This window comes from Haemaphysalis longicornis, unplaced genomic scaffold (assembly GCF_048455015.1).
Source record: "Haemaphysalis longicornis isolate Haplotype H1 unplaced genomic scaffold, Haemaphysalis longicornis Haplotype H1 scaffold_3, whole genome shotgun sequence".
In the NCBI taxonomy this organism is placed as follows: domain Eukaryota; kingdom Metazoa; phylum Arthropoda; class Arachnida; order Ixodida; family Ixodidae; genus Haemaphysalis; species Haemaphysalis longicornis.
This window is the reverse complement of record NW_027526335.1, coordinates 10,296,432-10,319,628: the sequence shown is the minus strand read 5'-3', so window position 1 is coordinate 10,319,628 and position 23,197 is coordinate 10,296,432. Positions and strand designations below refer to the sequence as shown.

Below are 23,197 nucleotides of genomic sequence, written 5' to 3'. Positions count from 1 at the left end.
AGGGAGTGAGCGAGTGGGTGAGATCGCGTTTGCATACGTCTGAATACACCCTAAATTGGTTATCTTCTATGTTCCTGGGAAGAATAATGAACATTAAAATTATATTTGTCATTTTTGAAGAGGGTGGAAAGAAAAACGAAAAATTGTAACCCACGCAAGTTGGCGCTACACACGCCACGTATGCATCACTGCGCGAATATTCAGAGCTTTAAGACAAGGAAGCTGTGACAGTGTCCAAATGGTTACGCAATTACAATTACATGATACTAATTGCTTCAGACGTTCTACAAGCTGACATTAAAGCGATCATCTGACGTGCTCTCTTCAGATGGAGCTACACTAAGGTAAAAATGCAAAAGTAAATGTATGGCCTCGTAGTATTATCGCACATTGGTGTTTTCCTTCATGTCATCTGGAAAAAAGTTAAAAGTGACCCATTCTCAGAAATCCGCTAACGACCGCAGTGACAGGAGCACATTTCTTGTTTAGCGAAAAGTAAAAAAAAAAAGAGAAACGAGTGAGCGAGCGATTTATCACTCCTGCACAAGGGGAGAGAGAAGTGGAATGGAAAACAAAGAGCGCGGTTGCAGGCGCTGCGCATTAACAAATTGCCAGCGATTGCCAGCGTCATTTAACCCTTTGCTCCAAGGGAGGAAAGGAGCAGTTCGAAGCAGAAGCGAAAGCCACGCTGAGCGGCCGCTTACTCGAGATGGCTCGTTTCGGTGTGTACACATTTTTCTCCTTCAAGGGCGTGCGCCCGGCGGCGCAAACTCTTCTCGGTCTCGCCTTTTAGCGCGGGACGAGCGGCGGCCGTTCTGCGCGTCGTCTGCTTCGAGCGAAACCGCGCGGCGGAGCATGCGCGCACGCGCCAACGCGCATGCGCCTCTCGCTTTCTGGCGGCCTCGCGCCGTTTTTCGGAGCGGCCAAGCAAGTGGCATCTCAAAGCGCCCGCGAGCGGTGCTTCGCCGAACACGTCGATCTCGCGACTTCTCCCCGAAAGCATGTAGTAGGCGCCCGCTCGCGCACTCTTTTTCAGTTTCGTTCTTTTCTTTCACTCAGTTTTTGCGGGAGGCAAAGTTTGTTTCCCAGGAGCTCCCCACTTTCCAAGACCCACGCCTGTGTTCAGCAACGCGCTGCGTGTCCTCTCCTGCAAGCCCCGCTTTCTTCCCAAACGCGGATCATGGCTCGGGACACAGCGTCGACAGCTGCCGGCGCTCTTCTGGCGCCAGTGCTCTCCTGAAGTTGTGCGAGAGCAGCGCTGCCCGCTCCGAGTCGCCGGTGCACGGGAGCAGCTCAGCCAAGCGTCACGCTTCCCTGCGATGCTCGAGCCGGCCGCGTCAGTCGCGCGCTCCGCCCCCGTTCGGCTGCACTGAGGTTGCGCGCACGTCGAGCCAGTGTTTCGGTCCCGTCTGCGGCGACGCCGGAATTGTGTCGGCACCGATCGTGGTGACCAGCGCCCGTAGTTGGCCACGTGGAGCACGATCGTGGTCGTCGGTGGGTGCGAGGGGCCCGCACCTGACGCGCTTCGCCCCCTTCGCGTGCCGCTGCGTGGAATGCCGCCGGCGCGCCACGTGGGTCCTCTTCCATGTGAGCACAAGGCGCGATAAGCGGTCGTGTTGTGGAGAAGACAGCCTCGCAGGCCGAAATGGGCTGCACGGGAACCAAGCAGAGGAGTGACAGCGATGCCGTGGAGACGGCCGAGGCGATGGGCGCCGCCGAGAGGGGTGAGTGCTGCTGCTGCCCCATCGCTACCTGCGAAAAACACTTTTTCGTAACACGACAGCGACGCAAATTTTTGCCACAAATCGCCACCCCCGATCACACGGGATGTAGAGATGCAAGAGTAAAAACCACAAATCGCCGCACACTGCTAATACATATATTTTAAAAGAAACCAATGAGCTACAAACAGGCAACGGTAGCCTTTGGAACGCGAAAAAAGCGAGTCTGAAAGGCTAAAAAAAAATCGAAATATCGGGACGTAAAAAAAAGAGGTACACATTATCGAGGACGCATGTGTATTCACGCATTCTGTCACAGCTTCTGCGAAGCATTTCGCCACTTTTCCGTCAGTTGTAAGCAGCGGAATATTTTCGCCCCGTCTTACGACTGCTTCGTATTCCGCACCGTCGTCCCCCGCTCACCGCTTTGCCGACAAGACCTGATGCAATGTTTTCTCGCTTCTTACTTTCACGACGAGCTATTGCACACCGCAGAGTCTACGCTTCGAAGACTGCGAGGGGACACTGGGCGACCACGGCAGCTTCACAGCTGTCAGCCAAAGTAACAGCCGAGTGCACTAGGGCTGCAACATTCGACGGGTGCTGTTAGATCGTCGTGGGATAAGTAGAAAGACAGGTAAAAGGTTAAAGAGAAAGAACACCCGTCCTGACTCGCGGTGCTTGAGGAGGGACGCATCTTGTCACTATATATATATAGCGAATCAGGATACGAAATGAGGGGCTCGTTGAAACAAGACAGAAATGAAATAAGGATTGGCAGTCAAGAATGCCAAGGAAAGCATAGGGGAGGATGTGGTAGGTCACTGAAACAGATAAAAAATATTGAAAGACAATAAAAGTGGAGAAAAAATGCCCGTCATGTGGGATCCGAACCCACCACCTCCAGAATACGCGTCTGGCGCGATGACCACTACGCTACCGGTGGGGCTATTTTCCCCTCCACTTTTTGGGGTATTTATGTCAAGGTATTTTTTTTCCTGCGCTTGGGGGTGGTAGCCAGCGCCAGTCGGACTACTCGGGGTGAAGGGGACCTTCTTTTTAACCCCCGGGCTGTGACTCGAGCGTCTACGATATGTCAAGCGTTGAAATCTCTTATTATTCCTATGGCACCAAGACTGCCAGAACAGAGACCCTCGCTATGCTTGTAGCGAATCAGAATGGGAAATGAGGGCCTCGTTGAACTAAGACAGAAATGAGGGTTGGCAGTCAAAAATGCCTAGGAAAGGAAAGGGGAGAATGCTGTAGGTCACTTATTATCGTTGAAGCAGATGCAGAATTTTGAAAGACAGAAAGAAAGTGAAGAAAAAATGCTCGCCGGGTGGGGTCCGAACCCACGACCTCCAGAATACGCGTATGGTGCGATGACCACTTCGCTACCGGCGGGGCTGTTCTCCCCTTCTCCCACCCAGCGGCCATTTTACGATGCTAGCATAGAACCTACAATTTTCTGCTGGAATAAGTGGACATTTTCGCAGCTTCTGGCAGGAAATGAGAGACGATGACAGCCTCTCCAGCGGTCACAGATAACCTGAAATGGATCGCATGCGCCCATGCCTTTGTTATTGCGAAGAAGCAAAGCATATGGCGTGCTTAATTGACAGCCATACACCAAATTCCGCATTTAACCGGTGGGTCACTCACTTCTTTTCTGGCGTTATATTCCTCGTATCACCATGAAAAGGCTAATAATCGTTTCTGGTGCGTAAACACGCAGAAGAGAGAGGTAAGGAGCGCTGTTGTTGTGTTTGCGTTAATTTCATAACCTCGAGGCTTAGTAAATTAGAAGCGAGTTCAAGCTTCATCCAGGTAACTAGCTTAGCTTCCCTGATATAGTCTTACAAGGCACGGTACGCCGGACCGCGGAGCCTGTGACGGCAATGAGTGTCTTGCCGCAAATCTACACCTGCCACCGTCACAAGTTTTCTTCGTATATAGTGGGTTCCAGTGTGTGTGTGTCCATACTATATGACGAAGTTCTGCCGGAGCCGTGGCATCGGCGCATGTTGGCCATTTCACATATGCGAGGCTCCTTTCCGTACGTGCGTGCGAGCCGGAGTATAGGTGCCGCCCACAACCGAATCCTTCGCAGCACAATCTCCTCTGTCCTGGTGAGGCCGATGGGGTATAGAAGAGGGCTCCAGTGGATACTGAAGGGGTTAGCCCCATGAACGGCGGATTCTGCTTCCGGTAGGGGTGAACATAATGAGCCGAAAAAAAGAAAAGGGAAGGGAAGAAGGGTAGGTAGAAATAATGAATAAAAGGGGAAAGAAAATCAACTAAATAAGGACCGTAGAAAAAAACTGCAATGTCAGAAGAAAATATCTCAGGCGTCAAGGTTAGAGAAACCAAGGGGGAGGTGTAGAGTAAGGCTAAGGTCAGGTACAGAGGCTAGCTGAAACGCATAATTTGTTCATTTATGTGCAGCTTTTGAACGTTTCGCTGCAAGTTTACGAGCCCATTTTGTAAGGCGAAATACTCAGGTTCCCCATCGTGCGAAAAATCGGCACAGAAAACGGCCGCCGCTGTATAAAGGGAAAAAAAAACACATTCGAATTCGTCTGTGTAGTGAGTTTGGGTCTGCGGAGTAAAATCCTACCCTGAAGGACAACTGAAGAACGGCAACATGATGATGATGATGACGATGATGATTTCTAGTGGTATCCCCTTTGTAGCGGTGTGATTACGTGTCATCTTACAAAAAAATTGTGGCTGATTCCTCTGTCATAGGAATCAGTAAAACACGAAAGTGAAATGTGCAGCGAAATCTGCAGCTGAGCATGATTTGTGGGTCGCCGGCTGGATTGTGGGTGTGCTTGGCGAGCGAAGTCCTGCTGGCGGGTCGCTTCGGCAAAGGTGTACTGGCGTCTTTTCCGTGACGGATATGACGTCAGTGAAATCTTGGTGCATCCGGGCATAAAACACTTTCATGCTAAAATATAAAACCCGAAGACGAACACTACATATAACGTGCTCTTTAGTACTAAAGGTTGCTTCCCCGCAAGAAGACGCTGTGTGCAGGGGTGCGCCCTTTACAGGCCGCTTGCTTCGTTGTACCGGCGTCATTTCCGTGACGGATATGACGTCGCTCAATTGTTTGTGTGCCCCGGAATAAAACACTTTCGTTTTAAAAAAACTAACATACCTATGTTTTATACTCTTCGTTTAATACTTCGTTTAATACCTCGTTTAACAGGAGTTGCCCCTGGGCCTCACCACCGCAGCTGGCTGGTACTCCGCGCGGCGCAAGTAGTGCCTTACTGCTAGGATTTTGAACGTGACATGGGTCGCTTCCGTGATTTCTCGAACTTAATCTGCTTTTAAATTCCTACGGCGACGGCAAAAAGACTCCGTGCGAAAAAGAAGACGATGTTTCGCATTAAGCGCAACCTCGTTTCAAAACGCGCGCCCACGCTAACATCCGGCTCCGCCGCTTCGACGGAGTGATCAACACTACGTGAGCTATCGCCGTTCTTATCTTGCACCCGAGTATAGTGCGTTACCTCCACGCTGCATCCGCGCGTTGCCAGCAGCGGAACAAGAGATAGCCTAGTGCGTGCGGCGCTGACGTCATATTTACACCGCATGCTTTTCGGGCTTTATCTCGCAGCCTATTTTGTCCCTGCGTAAAGACAATCCCCGATTCCGACCATGAAGCACTTTTATCACAGGTGTGTCTCCGTATGGAACAAAAGCCCGTGCGTTTCCTCGGGGTTAGGTTGAAGCCTACTTTGTTGAGATGAGCTTGCGCATGCCGACCTTCATGTGGCGTCGGGAGACTTGGTTTCAGTTCGCGGCCGCGCCCAGAAAGATAAGCTGCATACACGATATCACATGCGTGATGGTTTAAAGTATGTTTCGTCCGGCGTTCCCTTTAAGGAGCTCGTCCTTTCTCTCCCTTTGCTTGATTGATTGGTTGTAGGGTTTAACACGCCGACGCAACGCGGGCGATGAGGCGCGCCGTAGTGGAGGGCTCCGAATTAATTTTGACCACCTGGGAATTTTTAACGCGCGCCGAAATCTCGTACACACGGGTGTTTTTGCCTTTCGCCTCCATCAGAAAAGCGGCCACCGCGGTCGGGAATCGAACCCGCAACCTCGTGCTTTCTCTCCCTTTGCTTCTTGTTTCGTATGGCGGGGGGACAACACGGGAGGCGCCGTTCAAGGAGTCGCGGGGCAGCTGAGCACGAGGTCGCGGGTTCGATTCCCGGCCGCGGCGGCAGCTTTTCTGATGGAGGCGAAAAGCAAAAACGCCCGTGTGTTCGAGATTTCGGCGCACGTTAAAGATCCCCATGCGGTCAAAATTAATCCTGAGCCCTCCACTACGGCGCGCCTCATCGCCTGCGTTGCGTCGGCACGTTAAGCCCTACAATCAATCAATCAATCAGACGCGGGGCAGCCGTACATTTTCCGTTTGGTTGTGCCTTTTTGGCAGCAGCACGTGTTGTTCTCGCGCGTGGCGCGACCACATACCCACTTCCTTTCCCCCTTTCGCCTTGTGCAGCACAATACAAGTGGGTCGGCACGCGCGGCTAACAGGTCCGTTCGAGTGGTCGCGTTGTTTCTGTTTCCGCAGCCGTTAGCGCACCCCTGGCCGCCGCCGCCGCCGGTGAGCGATGATCTGGTCGCCGCATTCGATCGTATCATAGCGCGCGTGTTATCCCCGCGCCCAAGCGCGCCTTCATTAGGAGTGCGCGGATTGCGCTAAGAGCGCCTCGAGGGCCGCTTTTTAATCATTGGCATGCGGGGCTGTCGCGGGGCGCGCTGCCGCTTCTCGCCTGCCGACTTACTGGAAATGAAAAGCGTCGCCCTGATAGAGAGGATGGAGACGTTTACGAGTTTACGCGGCGCTGCAGCGCAGGCACCCGGTTATCGGGCGCAGCGAGAGATGAATGGCCGCAGACAGCGTCCACGCCCCGTGTAAGTATATTAAGAACAAGCTCATTACATACTAATTATCCACTTCTGGGTTGCTTGTCGAGTTTACGTTTGGTTGGTCGCAATCCGAGTTCAACCATGTGAAGACTCAGCCCGTTCGAACGGGGTAGGGAGCGGATCATTCGGTACATAGATTCATAAAGTAATAATAATAATCAATCAGTGTTTCAATCAAACAGTGTTTATTAGTGTATCCAGGAACAGCCGGAGGGCCTTTGTGCTTGCGCACGAGAAAAAAAAAAGGGAACAGGTGACGCAAGATGTGCACCCATCTCTCACAATAAAATAGCATTGGTTGCACTGAGCGAAAATTTCACGCTTTGACACACACACACACACACACACACACACACATACATATATATATATATATATATATATATATATATATATATATATATATATATATATATATATATATATATACCAATTATAGTGCTACAGCAATGTTAATAATAATAATAATAATCATTTTATGAACAGTTGATGGGCCTGTATGTTGGCGCGCAAATGAAAAAGAAAGAAATGGGGAACAAAATTGAAACATTTAAAATAGCCAACGTACAATGAAACTTAAAGTACAACGTCTTCACTTCATACAATGAAACAGTAACCAAACCGTCATGATACCAGAGAAAAGCATAATTTTGTTATTAATATCAGTGAGACCGTATTCTCGAGAGGCGCTCTATAGGGGAACGTGTAACGTGAGAGCAACAATACTTCACATGGACAACGCACTGCACACACACAGAGACAACATGCGATACAAACAGCAAAGCAACAAAACGACTGCACCACTTTAGAAAAGTAAATTTCCTACGGGACAACGAAGTAGGGAATAGGCCCTGCAGTTTTACGGGAGAGAATAAGGGCAATCGATGCACTCTGCGAGTGTCTGAAGGGAAAAGACGGAGTGATCCGTTAAAAATATCGACGTGTGCACAAGCGTTTTGCAGCTGCCCGAACGGGGACAGTGCAGATGTTACTGGGGCCGCACGAAAGCACATGCAGAGAGGATATTGTTCTTCTATGGTTTTTAGTGGTGCCCTGAGCTGGAGCTGGGAAACGATTCTTCGGCAAGAGTAACTTGTCCGACGGTTAGCTTAAAAACGGTAGGAGGTCAGCTTTATCGCTCCTAGCCTTTACACAAGGCAGCACTCCCTAGCACAGCAGTCTTGAGAGAGAAGCTTGAGTCTTGCGAGTTAAGGATGGACAACCAGTTGTTTTGCACTGCAGTAGCAGCCGCGGTGTTAGATTTACGTGCGCTATTCCTGAAGAACGAGGCATACTTCAGAACGGGGCGACGACTGTGTCCTGTCCACTTCTCGTCCTCGTCTACTTGCGCTGTTCAAAAGAATGTCGTACCAACACGTCCAAGCTTATACCTTAGTTCAATACAGTTTTAGTAAGGACCAGGGCTACAATATTCTAAAGGCATCCTGCCAACTGCGCCTAATTGCCGAAGAACGCGTTGTTTGATACACCTAACATGCATGGTGAAGGTAAAGTTGCCACCAAAAAGCACGGCAAGGTGAGTGTTTATTCAAGATTTTACTTCGCCTCGAATTTCAACAAACACGGGGAAACACTGGGGGCCAATTTCACGCACCTGTTGCGGAGGCCCTGCCTTTGTTAGCACGTTGGCGCAGGTGTGGATGCCCGAGGAAAAGTATCTCGAAAAGGGATCACCATTTAGTCAGCACTGCCGTTCTCGTTGTATACTCAAGGGCGGCTTTATGGAACATTTCCATACCAGGCAAATGAGCTCTAGATATTGAACTTATACTAGAAAAGCAGGAAATTAAAACGAAAAGGACAGCAATCGAAGTGTTTAGAAGCTTACAAATGTAAACGCTAAAAAGCGGAGTAATTGTGATGGGATGTGCGAGAATACCTGAAGCCAGCGTATATAATGGCAACTGATCCCGTGAATGCATGTCAACTGTCCTGCCCTATCCATGCACCCAGCCCTACCCTTTCTTTTGTCTCACTTTCGCACTTTGAGATGATTTGTTCCAAGCATTATGGGAAACAGGAGACTCCAGTAGATTCAATCGCTCAGCGCCAAATGACGATGCCTGAATCAGATACTTCCGGTCCCAATGTTCCACTTTAGACAAGATTCCATTTCAGCGTCGAACGAGAGTTTGCTCTTCCACGTAAAATCAAAGAGCGGAGTCAGGCAAGCATGTACATACATATCAAGCCCTGAAGGTCGTGCGGAAGGGGAGCCCAACTGCGGGACGTTACGAAAGGTGCGGATTAAGGCTCGACAGTCCGGCGGTCCGGCTTCAGCCGGTTAAGGACGTGCGAAGTTAACGCGGCGTGCACCCATATTCATTCTGCCCGTCTAAAGCGGTGCTCCATCCCAATTTGGCGGCACGCCCTGCTCTGCAAGTTCATCAGTCACTCCTAACAGGGCTCGCCATCTGCTTTAAATGGCCTCCCCTGAAGCGAGCTTAGGACAGCAGGGTGCTGCTAGATATGGAGGGCGCGCAGCTGCTTTTCGTTTTACGAATTCCTACGGGCTGAGACGCTGTCAGGGAGCTTCCCACTCGCGCGAACTTGTAAGAGAAAAAGCCGCTGTCTAGCCTATAGGAAAGCCGTAGCCAGTCTTCGGAGAATAAAATAACTTGGGGAAAAAAAAATCGTCGCGTGTTTGCGGCGTGTGGATAAAGTATACACCCATCCATACCTGTCCGAATGAAAAAGAAAAGAAGGAACCGCTAACAGGACATAAACCGATTACGGGCAGACGATCGACTCCTCGCATGCAGGGGAATGTCCGCCTGCGCGGCATCGCGACGTTGTCAACGATTAAAGGGAACCAGCCAAAAGCGTTGCTTCGCGCGCGCGCACAAGCCGCGGACACCGAGCCAGCAGGAAAGAAAAAAGAGAGGGGATCGACCACGGTGCTGGCGAAGACGAGTCCTTGTTGGCCAGCGGCTACCGAGGCGGGCTCATCTGTCATAATTTGCGAGCTGTGACCGCGCCAAATCGGCCGTGCGCCTAATCACTGACCACGAAAATCGGCCGGCGCGTCGCCGCGGCGCTGGGAATCTGGCTGAGCGACACGCCGGTGCGTGGCCCGTGTGTGCCAACGGCCGCCTTCCTCGCTCAACACGAAGGCCCAATTGGGTGCAGCGAGGAAGAAGATACAGATCGCTCCGGTGGCACCGCTGTGGGTGCCACTCGTCAGGGTGCTCTCCTTCCGATAGTGAGCCCATTTCCAACGGTATACGTGACATGTACTCTTGAGTTGGACCCGCTAAGCGGGCGAAGCAGTGACATCATCTTCGATTGTAAATCGAGGGCCCATCGGCCGCCGTCAAACTGCGATTGCAGAGCGGTGAGATCTGCCGCCGTTAGAATCTTCTCAGCTGCATCCAAGAGGGGCGTCTCCTGGTTCCCGTGAGCACTGCTGCACGCATCGATGAATGGGCGATGTTCCTGGGTGTCGAGCAAGAGCACGCATTCACGCACGCCGTGGGAACAAGGTGGAGCGGCGTGCAGGGCATGCAGGGGACGCGTAATCGCCGCCAAAGGCAAAGCGGGGCTGCATTGCTCTTAAACGGGCCACGGAGTCCAGTTTGGCCCACCCGAAGGATTGCCACTTCGAAACAACATGCCCGCGATTCTTAGCGTATTTTCCAATGGTTAAGCTACGAGGGGCGGCTCACCAGCAACTTTCTCGCACTGCCCCTATGACGTCGCAGGGACTTGTCTGGCTGGTTGGCGGCCACGAAACCTTTACTGCGCTTGGCGTGTGCGTGCGTGTGTATGTAATGCACACAGTACTGTAGGTCTGAAATGCATGCATTGAAGACAACACTTTTGCTAAACAGGAGAACTAGAACTGAATGCTAGAACTGAACCAACCTGCAACTATACCCCTGTCACACGGGCACTTTCAATCGCGATTGAGTCGATCCGGATCGAGCTCAATCCGGATCGGGCGCTGCTACACGGCAGTTTCAATCGCGATCGAGCCCCATGCCGCTCGAACTCAATCCTGGTTTCCCAAGCGCGATTGAGGTTTTCAAGCGCAATCGGACGAAAGCGGGGATGCTCTCGTCCCCGCTGACTAATGGCACAGAAGTTGAACACTCCAACTAACGCCAGAAATAGTATCAAATAGCTTTACCCAAATAAGCGTGCAGTAACATTATATAGTTACGTATACCTAAGACTGTGTAAAGTTACCAGACACCGGCCGCGAAGTACATTGTTGGCGCTATCTGGCGTACGTGAGTGCGACCGGTGGAACTTCTCAATCGGGATTGAAACGTGCCGTGTTGCAGCGGCGGAGGGTCAAGCGCGCTCGAAAAGTCAATCGCCCTTCGCTTTCAATCCGGATTGAAAGTGCCCGTGTGACCGGGGTGTAAGGCATGTCACCACTGTTGCAAAAAATGCCTGCTAAACTATTGCCGTGTTTCACGTTGGCCCGCCGCAAATTCTCGTTGTACGAGGCCGCGTGGAAACCCAGGTTTCCCATCATGCTTTGCGCAGTTTGGTCACCACCTAAAGGGGAACCAAAAGTGTGGCCCGGCGCTGTTGGTACGCTCTACGGAGACACTGGCGATGAAAATGCCGGAAGTCACGCAACGTGCCCGCGTTTTGCTGCGCACAACCGCAGGGAGGAACTTCTAACATGCGCCTCCGAGCACCTCTTCGGGCTGAGCCGGGGGAGAAGCTCCCCTGTCCACGCTGGAAGCGCGCCGAGATAAATGAGCATTCCGCGTATGATGCGTAGGCGACCATAAGTTGGCCAGCGCAGCAAATGGTCGCGCATTCCAGCACGCCTCTGGCGAGGCATCCGCGCTTTTGGGCTGATTCAGTGAACAATTTGCAGTCGGCCCCGAGCGGAGCGTGTCTCGCCTGCGGAACCAAAAATGTTTTCGTTAATTCGACACCGCGAGCGCTTATTTGTGCGTCTATGCGAACGCCAAACGGGGTCGTCTCCCATGTCCCGCTGGCGCATCCCCGTAGCTGGTTGAAAATGGATAAATGGTTCACCCGCAAAGAATATAAACAATAAAAACGCGATCTATATCATGCGTTGGTCGCTAGCAATTATGGAAAAAGAAAAATTGGCCGATGAGCGCTTTTGCACTGCGCCACAGTTTCTTAGTGGCTGCATTGCTTCCGCTAAGCACAACATCGGGCTTTCAATTCTCGCCTACGGCAACTACATTCCCGATGGAGATTCTAGAAAAATATACTTCCGTGTTTTGTTCGCGTTAAACAGTTAAAAAATTTTGTTCGCGTTAAACAGCACCATCTGGCAAAAGAATTGTTCCTAGACCTGCTTCATAATCTATATGAGCTGCTTCAGCGCGCTACCCCTAATGCTCTATGTCGTGTTCGCAGCGTGCACGAAACAACTTTAGGGAGCGTTATCGCTGCCCTCTCGTGCATATTCTTACGACGCACCATTTCCCACATATACTATCATTCGGGCTATAACTTGAGGCATGCGTGAGAAACTCGGTTGCGAAAAATAAGGCATGGAGCGTTTTCTTTTATTTTATTTCCAGGCTTTCTTTTACCACGCGTCGTCCAGGCGAGGGCGCGTGGACGTTCGGTTCTTCTTCACATTCTAAGAGCGTTGGGGACGCCTTCCATTCTGTGCGGAATGTGAGTTGCCCTGGCTGACCGCAACAGCTCGGGGTTGGTTGTTTGCATCTAGCGACGTGCTCAATTGTGCGTTACCCTTGAAAGTTTCCACTTAGAAGTCGCTTCCATTTATTTAGTAAGGCGTCCGGCTGCTGTTGCAACTTTGGATTGTCCCGGCTAGCTCAACATGGTATGGATTCTATAACTACGCTCTCGTAGGCAGCACAAACTCGGATCTGGCGGGACGCTGCTTGCTGCTAGCCTTTCGCTTCTGACTATGCGTATACGCTGCGCCTTTTTGCGGTAGACTTCGCCCATTTAGCGAGCCTAACTTCATTTCGTGCGCTATACTAGGCAGCCTTGCAGAAGGCGCCTAGCCTTGCACGGGGTTGCATGTTTGTCGCTTGGCGCGGGCAGACCTTTAACCGAACCCGTGTTGTCAATACGCTCATGAATGTGGGCTTGACACATCTGAACGACAGGCACAACCGGTGTTAGCTGACGAATCACCAGGGCTAATGACTACGACAAAGTGCAATAGAGACGCTGACTCCTTTCCGCGTAAACTCGCACGTTCTCCAAAGGCACGCGCGAGCCGCGAAAGCAGGCATGCATGCCAGAATAACCACGTGGAAAGAAGGGCAAAAAGAGAAAACGAAACAATGCGGCAACAAACAAGAGAAGCGGCGGAGGCGAAGCGGGCGGTGTCTTCCCCGAACAATGGCGGGGGGCCGTCGTCGTCGTCGCTGGCTCTCAAACTGTCACCGGGGCCGCAGCCGTGGAGCGCGTCCGGTTCCAGCACTGCGCGGAATGCGCGTCCTCCGGATGCCCCGCCGTCGGCCGCTCGAGTGGAGGCCGTAAAACGGCGCGGGCTAAACGGATCTCGAGCCCCGAGGGTCCGATAAGGGAATGGGGATGCGCCCCCGCGCCCTCATAAAACGCCGAGCTCGAGTGGGTGGCGACAGTCGCAGATTCGCCGCCGCCGCACGATCTCGCGTTTTAGGTGACCTCGTGCGGCCAACTGTTTGTCGCCGGGCGAAGCCGAGAGTGGTGGAGTGCGCCTTCCGGTCATACCGCTTCCGCCCCCGAGGAGCAGAAAAGCACTCGCGGTGGCCGAGTGCGCGAGCGCGTCCGAAAACGCAAATGGGCGAGCGAACGACGCTGACGGATCGCCAAATATGCAGCAGCTACCGAGAGGAGAACGTTCACAGCGAGGATGAAGAGGACAGAACTGGCAAAAAAATGGGGCTCCGAGAGTCATTTGATCCGCACCGACGCGGTGCAAGCAGTTCGAGAGCGTCGTCGCATCGCTCGGGACACGTCGTTAGCCGGTTTGATCCACCAAGAGGTCGTTTCCCATTGCAGTTCAAGCTGGATGGGTCTGCGTACTGGTCACGACTAATCATCAGGTCGTTGATACCGCTACCGGACCAGTGGTGATTACCGATTACAGTACTTCTGGACGTACTGAAGTTGGAGTTGAACTTAATTTACTCCGTTGGTGTTTAAAATGTAACGTTGGTACCAACAAGCTAGATTAAAAATAGTCTATAGCACGATATACAAGCAGTATTTCCAGCTGCTATATCAGTTACTTTGGGCCGAGATTCGTTCGCAGCCATGTTTGGGTATTGCCTTTCTTCGGCACCCCCGGCAACGAGCCTCGAAACTTGAGATTTGATCCGCCGAGCCAGCGCTGATGAAGCCGAGCCCGAGTGCATGCTCCGCTAGACTTGTATAGAGGAGTTATGCAGCTCTGTAAGCTCTCCCCCTGAACCAACGTTACTGGAATTCTAGTAACGTTGCCCTGAACGTTATAATTACGCCCTCACACAAATCACTACCCGGAAACGAGGACAGAATATTCCGCGTCCTGCAGGTTAATACCTTTTCTTGCCCTGCAGTAAGGCACATCTTCGACTGCGCACAGTTTTCTCCGCTGTGCCGCTTCTGTGAAGAACCCTGGGCTCATAAACACACAGCGCGTGGATGCGAGAAGCCGCGCGGCCTTCACCTCCCCACCGAGCTTTGGGAGGGAGCCTTGGCCAGCTTTGATAACAACACGTTTAAGGACAAGAAGCTTAAGAACAACAAGGGATTTTTTTTTAAATACTCTGCTCTTACTAAACACAGAGGCCACCTGATGATATTGACCAAATACATTTCTTTTGTTTTGTACCTTGGTTTGCATGAAAGTACGGTAAAATGAAAGTAAGTATAATCTACCTGCATTTATGACCGAGTATAATACTAAGGTATAATGAGTGCGTAAGGTGACTGTAATGAGTGCAATGTGTTATTTTAATAATATTGGTACAAATTGACTGTATAGTCAATTTACACCCGTGTTTTAAGAAGTTAAACATGTGTGTAAGATGGCCTTCACTGTTGTTTTTCGCCTCACAAGGAAAAATTTGTCTTTAACATGCTCGAAAATGTTGATCCATCATTTGTAGTGTTTTGTTACTGAGACAGGCTGTTACATATCTTTTTTGCTTTTTTTGTTTTGTCTGGCGCGATTCTTTTTTGTGGTGCTGTGAGTGGAAGCGTGACCAACATTCTCCGATAGCACCGAAAAAAGAAAAAAAAACGATGGGTCGACAGCACTTTAAAAGAGAAAAAAGGGAGGGGGTGAGGTGGGCGTTTTCAGGTATACTCGGAAACAAGTTACGAACGCCAATAGCTTATGCATGGTATCACTCCGCCTAAGCGACGGACCAGGATATCAACGGGCGCGCGCGTTTTGGAAGGAGATTGCTATTAAAGCGTAAAATTGTCTGCCTTTTTTTGTTTTTGTCATCACTGCAGTAGTTAACAATAATAATAATAATAATAATAATAATAATAATAATAATAATAATAATAATAATAACAACAATCAGCCTATCTACGTCCACTGCAGAGCAAAGGCCGAGACAGCTTTACTACGCTTGGACACTCGCCCTCTGTCCGAACAAAAGATTTTGGGCACGTGGGCTGACAACAGGAAGCAAAGCCTAGCCGTTAAAGCCCTGCTTACATTTCTTGGTGACTCCTCTTTGGATTCTCGCCGCTAGGTTGCGACAAAATTCAACAGACTGCGAAATAATGTCTGAGCAGTGTTTTTTTTTTTTCATGGATGATAGTCATGTGCTTAAAAGTGAACTGTTGTCATCTCATTCAGCGCCCCGTTGTACGTGAGACGTTTATTGGTTTACTGCTTGTACATAGTTCATTTGTCGCTTTCATTTTCATTCCCCATACCTTCCATATTCATTCCTTTCTCTTTCTGTCCTCAGTACCCTCCCCCCAGAAGAAAGTAGCAGGCCCAAGATCAATTTCTCAGGCCGACCTCTTCTCCTTTTCAATAAACATTTACTCTCTCTCTCTCTCCCATGGATCGCCAATTATCCCGGTCCTGTACTAACTGCGTCCAATTGATCCCCGCAAACTACTTGATCTCATTTGCTCATCTAACTTTCTGCAGCCCCCTGCCACGCTTTCCTTCTCTAGGGATCCACTCTGTTATAACTAATGACCAACGTATTACATTCCCTATCCACGCCCATTTCTTCTTCTTAATTTCGACTAATAGGTCCTTAACACGCGTTTGTTCCCTGACCAACTTCGCTCCCTTCTTGTCCTTTAATGTTACCCCTATCATCTTCCGTTCCGTTGCTCGATGAGACGTCCTCAATTCAAGTTGAACCCTCTTAGTGAGCCTCCAACTTTCTGCCCCGTAAAGGGGAGGTCATGCCCTGCCCACGCCCATTTCGTCTTCTTAATTTCTACTAATATGTCCTTAACACGCGTCTGTTCCCTGACCAACTTCGCTCTCTTCTTGTCCTTTAATGTTACCCCTATCATCTTCCGTTCCATTACTCGATGAGTCGTCCTCAATTTAAGTTGAACCCTCTTGGTGAGCCTTCAACTTTCTGCCCCGTAAAGGTGAGTACCGGTAAGATGCAGCTGTCATACACTTTCTTCTTCAGGGACGATGGAAGGCTGCCATTCATTTTCTGAGAATTCGTGCCGAATGCACTCCACCCCATTCCTATTCTTCTAATTATCTCTGCCTCATGGTTGGGATACTGGATCACCACTTGGCCTAAGTAGATATATTCGCTTACCACTTCCACTGCTTCGCCACCTATCTCAAACCGCTGTCCCCCGAGGTTATTAAGCATTACGTTAGTTTTCTGCATATTAATTTTCAGGCCCATGATTCTACTCTGCTTGTCCAGTGTGGTAATCATGCTTTGCCATTCGTCCCCCGAGTTACTTAGGAAGGCAACGTCATCAGCAAATCTGAGGTTACTCAGGTATTTTCCATAAAGCCTTACGCCCACCTGTTCCCAATTTAATGTTCTGAATACCTCTGGTAAACACGCTGTGAATAACATTGGAGAGATTGTGTCTCCTTGTCTGACGCCCTTCATTATAGGTATTCTGCTGCTCTCCTTATTGAGGACGATGGTAGCTTTAGACCCATTGCAGATATCCTCTAGTATTCTTACGTAATGCTCGTCTACACCCTGGTTCCGCAACGCCTGAATGACTGCTGGAGACAATATATAGGGGTTGAGTATACTCCGCGCATTTATCTATCACCTGATATATCGTGTATGGTCCATTGTTGAATAGCCTTTACAAAACCCTGCTTGTTCATTGGGTTGACTAAAATCAAAGGTAGCAGAAATTCTGTTAGCGATTACCTTGGTAAGCACATTTTCGACGACTGACAGTAAGCTGATGGGCCTGTAAATTTTCAAATCATTCATGTCACCTTTCTTATGAATTAGGATGATGTTCGCGTTCTTCCAAGATTATGGTACATTTGCGGTCATTAGGCATTGCGTATACAGGTTTGCAGTTTTTATAGTATGATTTGCCGCCATCCTTCAAGAGGTCTGCTGTTATCTGATCCTCACCAGGTGCTTTGCTCCCTTGCATTTCTGTCAATGCCTTCTTTACTTCTTGTCGTTACTGGTGGGATGTCTACCTCCTCTGAACTACTTCCTCGTAAGGTATTACCCGGGTTCTCGCGGCTAGTGTACATATGTCGACCCGCCGCGGTGGCTCAGTGGCTAAGGCGTTGCGCTGCTGAGCACGAGGTCGCGGGTTCGATTTCCGCCCGCAGCGGCCGCTTTTCTGATGGAGGCGAAAAGCAAAAACGCCCGTGTGTACGAGATTTCGGCGCACGGTAAAGATCCCCAGGTGATCAAAATTAATCCGGAGCCCTCCACTACGGCGCGCCTCATCACCTGCGTTGCGTCGGCGCGTTAAACCCCTACAATCGATCAATCAATTAGTGTACAGATCTCTATAGAACTCCTCGGCTACTATGACTATTTTATCCCTATTTGTGATGACAATGCTTTGCTTGTCTTTAAGTGCGTACATCGGATTTTTCCTCATGCCAAAAACGTCTCTTCACTGCTTTCAGGCTGCCTCCGTTCTTTAAAGCATGCTCGATCCTCTCCATATTATACTTCCGTATGTCAGCTGTCTTACGCTTATTGATTAACTTCCGAAGCTCCGCTAGTTCTATTTTGTCAGTTGGGGTAGATATTGTCATGCTTTGCCGTTTCCTAATTAAATCTTTCGTCTTTTTATCTTTTATCTTTGCCTACCAACCGTTAATTTTTATAAGCATATTAGGTCCAAAAAATCACAGAAACTTCTGGTGCCATGTTAAAAATATTCCCAGTAACGCAATACTTGCGCCGCGCGGAGTAACATCCGGCTGCGGTGATGAAGCACAGAGGCAACGTCCGTTGCCGTACCTGAGTTGCACCCGAGTAGTTGGGGTCTGGAAACTAGGGCATAGGAAACGCATGGCTCACTGTTTTGCTTTGGATCGTGACACATCGTACAGTCAGGCCGGCATAAGAGGCGAACGAAACAGAATAAACGCAGCCGCAGAAATTTCCAGATTCCGTTCGGTGAACCTTAAGTAATGGTGGGGTTTAAATTTCTTGAAATGAAGTTGAGACACCCTTCTCTCATAATATAGCAGCACCACGGAGTTATGTTACCACATGGTAAACTTTCGAAGCTTATGCGCGTTGGTTAACACTTTTATGATTGCATTTCATTCCTGCTCCACTGTACGTATGAGTAATCGCAGAATGGTCCCAATTTTAAGTAGGGTTGTTGAGCCGGTGCCGTTACTTGGTAAATGTGCGCGCGACAGTGAGCCATAGCATTAAGTATTGGGGAGCGCGCTATGTTGCCAAATGCTCACTGCACGGTCAAATCGCCTCGCCATAAAAAAAAAACGCATAGGTAGAAGGTACTTTGTCCGAGTCATAAATAACGGTCTCGCGGCAGAAGCTTCCACTCACGCTATATAGAGGCTGCTGCGCATTGCATCTCAGTTTCGTGAGCTGGCATGGTAACCAGGCTCGCTTCCTACAGTGCAAAGGGCGCGTTGAACCGTTCGAGTCTGCTCAGCGATCTTCACGCAGTAATGACCGGCCATTGAGAATTCGGCGCACGCGGTACGTCGCCGTTAAACCCACACGCTCGTTTCGAGGTGCATGCGGCGCTGGGCCGTTAGGTCATCCAGATTTTCGCTCCCCTCTGGGGTCAGATAAACGGGAGCAAAACGGATAAATGCGCCAGACGCACGATCACACGAGCATCCCATAAATAGCACGCGCCCAGTTTTCAAATATGGCAACCTTTCCTAGCATTAAAACGCTGACGAAAAAAAAATAAGAAGGGGTAGGGGGGGGGGGGGGGTCGAGTGATAGTTGGTCCGTCCGGCGCAGTGGACGCCTCCCCATCAATTTAAACGACCAACAGCTTTTTACTCTGTAGAGCGCGTCAGTCACACGCACGCCTTAGTGGCCACAAAAAATATGTGGCTGTTAATCGAATACGCGGTCTTACTCAACGTCAGTCAATCAGTGCAAAAAGCGCCGCGCCACTCGCTTGTCATTTTTTGTTGACATTGATTGAGTGATTGTAGGGTTTAACGCGCCGACGCAACGCAGGCGATGAGGCGCGCCGTAGTGGAGGGCTCCGAATTAATTTTGACCACCTGGGGATCTTTAACGTGCGCCGAAATGTCGTATGCACGGGAGTTCTTGCCTTTCGCTTCCATCAGAAAAGCGGCCGCCGCGGCCGGGAATCGAACCCGCGTCCTCGTGCTCAGCAGCGCAACGCCTTAGCCACTGAGCCACCGCGACGGGTTTTTTGTTGACATACACACGATCTTTGCCTCCGTTTGCGTGAAAAATGAAGCCGAGTTTTATTCCTTGTCTAAAGTGTTTACATATTTAGGTGGTTGGGACGTGAGGGCGGCTTGATAGGCGGACAAGTTCTTCGTTGTTAACGCTCGATCTTCCGACGCTTGCAGCCAGGGATGGGGGAACGAACAAGCGGGCTCTCTCGAACGGGTTTGTTCGGGGCGGAGACGGGGCTATTGTTCTCGAGGCACCCCAGACAAAGGCCTCATCGATGCTGGTCAGGTGCGGGACCTGTTCGCTAAAGCCGCATTAGGCGCTCGGAGAGCCTACCAACCGTTTCCCTGGAGCGGAAATCGCTCGTGCTAACCCCTGCAAGGAGGAACGCCCCGTGAATGTCAATAGCGTCTCCACGGGCAGGCAGGCGCGATCCCTTTTCTTTCTTTTTTTGCTCCCAAGAGCACGCCTAATACGAGCGATGTTCAGAGGTCCCTCGGGCTTTTCCAATAGCGGTGGTTGCTCAACATACGGCTCGAGGGCACAGCCGCGTCGCTCTATAGGACAGCGCCACTGGCGCAAAAGTGCGCCATTGCCTCGAGGTCACCAATGCAGAAAAATAAGGGGGCACTTTGTGTGCGCATTGAAAGGCGATTTTATCTCATTAAGATCCTCGAATCACTTTAAAACCTTGCCACTAGATTTATTCATCCCTCATATGCTTATAACATTAGCGTGTCGTCTTTAAAAGTAGAAATTGGCCTGTCACCTCTGTCTTCCCGCCGCCGCATTGCTACCCTTTGCTTGCTTCATAAACTTTTTCACAGTTCATTACAATAGAACCTAACATCTCCCCCCCGTTTCGCAGATCTTATCGCATTGGCCGTATCTTTCAAGTTGCCCGTCAACGTTCCCGCACCGTTACTACTTTTGCTGCCTCATTTTTTCTTCGTGCATCAGAAGACTGGAATGACCTCCCTCACCTCGTGACCTGTCCATCAACATTTATGGAGAGCGTCACAAGCCATTTTTCAAGCTAATTCATGGCTTCTTTTGTACATTTTTTTGTAACCCCACCCCTTTTGTAATGTCCCTCCGGGGACCTTTAAGGTAATAAAATGGAATGAAATGAAATGAAATCTGAGCCCTTCGCCAAAATACAGTGACCTAAAGGATACCGAAAGGAGGGGAGACAAGGATTGACAAGTAATTCTCTAGCGAGCTTTTCTTTTTAACCGTGAGCTGCAGTGCAGCAGATTAGCCCTGCTTCCTATTAGCCATAAAATGTGTTTTCCAGAACCCGTTCATTTTGACTGCGTGATGCGTGGTCACGCGAGGAGGGCCCGTTTTTAACACATAAGCTCAACACAAAACTCATGAGCTGTCAGTGTTGGGAATCATGGAGCAATTGCGCCGTAACTATACGTCTTTAACGTTAGTGCAAACTCTTAAACATGTCGGCAAAAATGTCAGAGAAGACTTCATGCCTCTAGCTATACACAAGGCTCGGCAATTACACGAGTTATGAGTAGTATATATATATAGGTTTATCGGTGCATCAAAACTGGGTCCCGAACGAATCGCGTTGCTCATTGCGCCGCTCATATACGTTCCAGCTGGACAGATGGCCATCTCGGAAAAAAACGCTTGCGCACGGGACGGGCTGGCGCGTGGCTCTTTAGATTAGCGAAATGGCCCTTCCCCAAGACGTAACAGGAAATATGGCCGCATATTTTCAACCCTAAGGCGCTTCACGGTGTTATGTTCGTTATAGCGTGTCCCTGGGTGAACCCGTGCAGCGCCACGGGTTTACAGGGCCCCTAGTCAGACGTGGACACTTTCAAAATGAGTATACTCGCGAGATGATGGCAGCACGCGCGTTATGACAACGAATGGCACCAAGTTTCGGGCTCGCTGATGGCACGGCGGCGTTGGAGGCAGTCAACTACGCCTGTCCACGCCGCAGGCGCCTGTGATGCGGCTCGCGAGGGGACAGCGAAGCGGCAGGCCGGCGTGGCTTCGAAGCTGCTCGGCGGCCCTAACGAGTCTGTCTCGCGCTTCCTTCGCCGAGGCAAGCTTGACCCACTTCGGCCACGCGCGCCCATCACGCCGGCTGCAGCACCCCACGCGCGGAGTGACCACACCGGCATTCTCAGCCACTCACTCCGCGTTCTGCCGCTTCTCTTTCTTTATTGCTCACCCTCCTCGGGCAGTCGCGCGAGGGCCTCGATCGCCGGGCGTCTTGTTTCGAAAGTCATCGAATCGTCTGCTTGAGCCCGCGCAACTCGTCTGGAAAGGGCGCCTTGCCCCAAGTAACCTGCTCGGTCGCGCTGTTGCAATGCGAGCATCCCTTCCAAGTAGTGCGGGTTGTTTCGGCCTGGGATCCCCGGCATGCTGCAGTGTAGCTTAATCGCGCTACGCGGGCTTGGACATTACCTTCGCGTGGTTACTTTGATCTAACTTCATCGAGACAACTATTATACTGCGCCAGTGAAAGCGAGGGAGATTTCGCTATCACCAAGTCGGTCACTGCTGTGTCTTGCGTTGGAAGCAATCGCGTTCTTCATTTGGAGGGATATTGACCTTTTCCAACCTTGTGCTCGCGCAACTCGCGTTTATGTTCAGACTGACCAGTCTTCCATCTCTGGCCTCCTTTCATGCTCTTCCTCGCCCTTTTTTTAACAGTGAACCTGTTTAGAAAATCGTAATTTTTCGTGTCCGCAGTTATTATTATATTATAATTCTTTATTCAGAAGGGGGGGCTCAAGGTCTAGTCAGGGATGGGGAAGGCGGTAAAGAAGTTCAGAGCGTCTACATCCTCTTGTGTATCGCCGTGGTACTAGCGAAAGTCCAAGGGACATAACAGTCAAAGATACCAAGAAATTACCGAGCGCGCAGCACGTGAGTGCGGGCCTCGCGGTGACTGCCCGGCAGTTATCAAAACCAAGAAAGCGCTATAGCGCTCGTGTGTGCGTACCTCGCGGCGACCGCCCAGCGTCTCCGGCCCACTGCTGTGTCTTGCGTTGGAAGCAACCGCGTTGTTCATTTGGAGCCAAGGATACCCATTTAGGGGAGATTGGTCAAGTTTGGTAAAAGAATCGTGGCAACCTTTGTTTAGAATGAGAATGACACGTCGTAGTGTACGCTCCTCCAAGGTGATGTCCAATGATTATTACTTTAAAAAATAATAAATGAAAGAAGCTCACACTTATGCAACAATGATGGAGTAATAAGGGTCGTTGCGGAAGCGAAGAAGAAGCAAATCGGCTGGAATCGTGGAGTTAAACCTTCGTGATGGTCGTGAAGGTTGCGTACGGCTTCGCTACCTTCAAGTCTTACACGTTAGTGTAAGCTTCCTTCATTTTCTCCCCCTGAGTAAACCCCCTCTTTTCTCGCACCTCCGGAGAGAGAGAGAGAGAGAGAGAGAGAGAGAGAGAGAGAGAGAGAGAGAGAGAGAGAGAGAGAGAGACAGAGAGAGAGAGAGAGAGAGAGAGAGAGAGAGAGAGACAGAGAGAGAGAGAGAATGATTTATTGGAGAGTTTAGCTCCAACCCAAATAGCAGCTTTGGAGTATTGGAGAATACAAAGTATTGGAGAATACAAAAGGTAGAATACTCGTCTTAAGCACATTGAAACAGCACCAGCTGAAAGATCGCATGCGCACTCAGTAACTACTTGCTATGTATAATACACACACACACACATACACACACACATATATATAGTATATATA

General features: G+C 50.2%; 1 protein-coding gene across 1 annotated transcript in view; it reads left to right on the top strand.

Moving 5' to 3' along the window:
* The first annotated feature begins 923 nt into the window (after window positions 1–923).
* Window positions 924–23,197, top strand: part of Rdgc (retinal degeneration C) — a 202,863-nt gene continuing 180,589 nt past the window's right edge. The window contains exon 1 of the mRNA XM_077702291.1: window positions 924–1,724. Coding sequence (XP_077558417.1) covers window positions 1,646–1,724 — 79 coding nt within the window. The 5' untranslated portion in view covers window positions 924–1,645. The remainder of the gene's footprint in view (window positions 1,725–23,197) is intronic.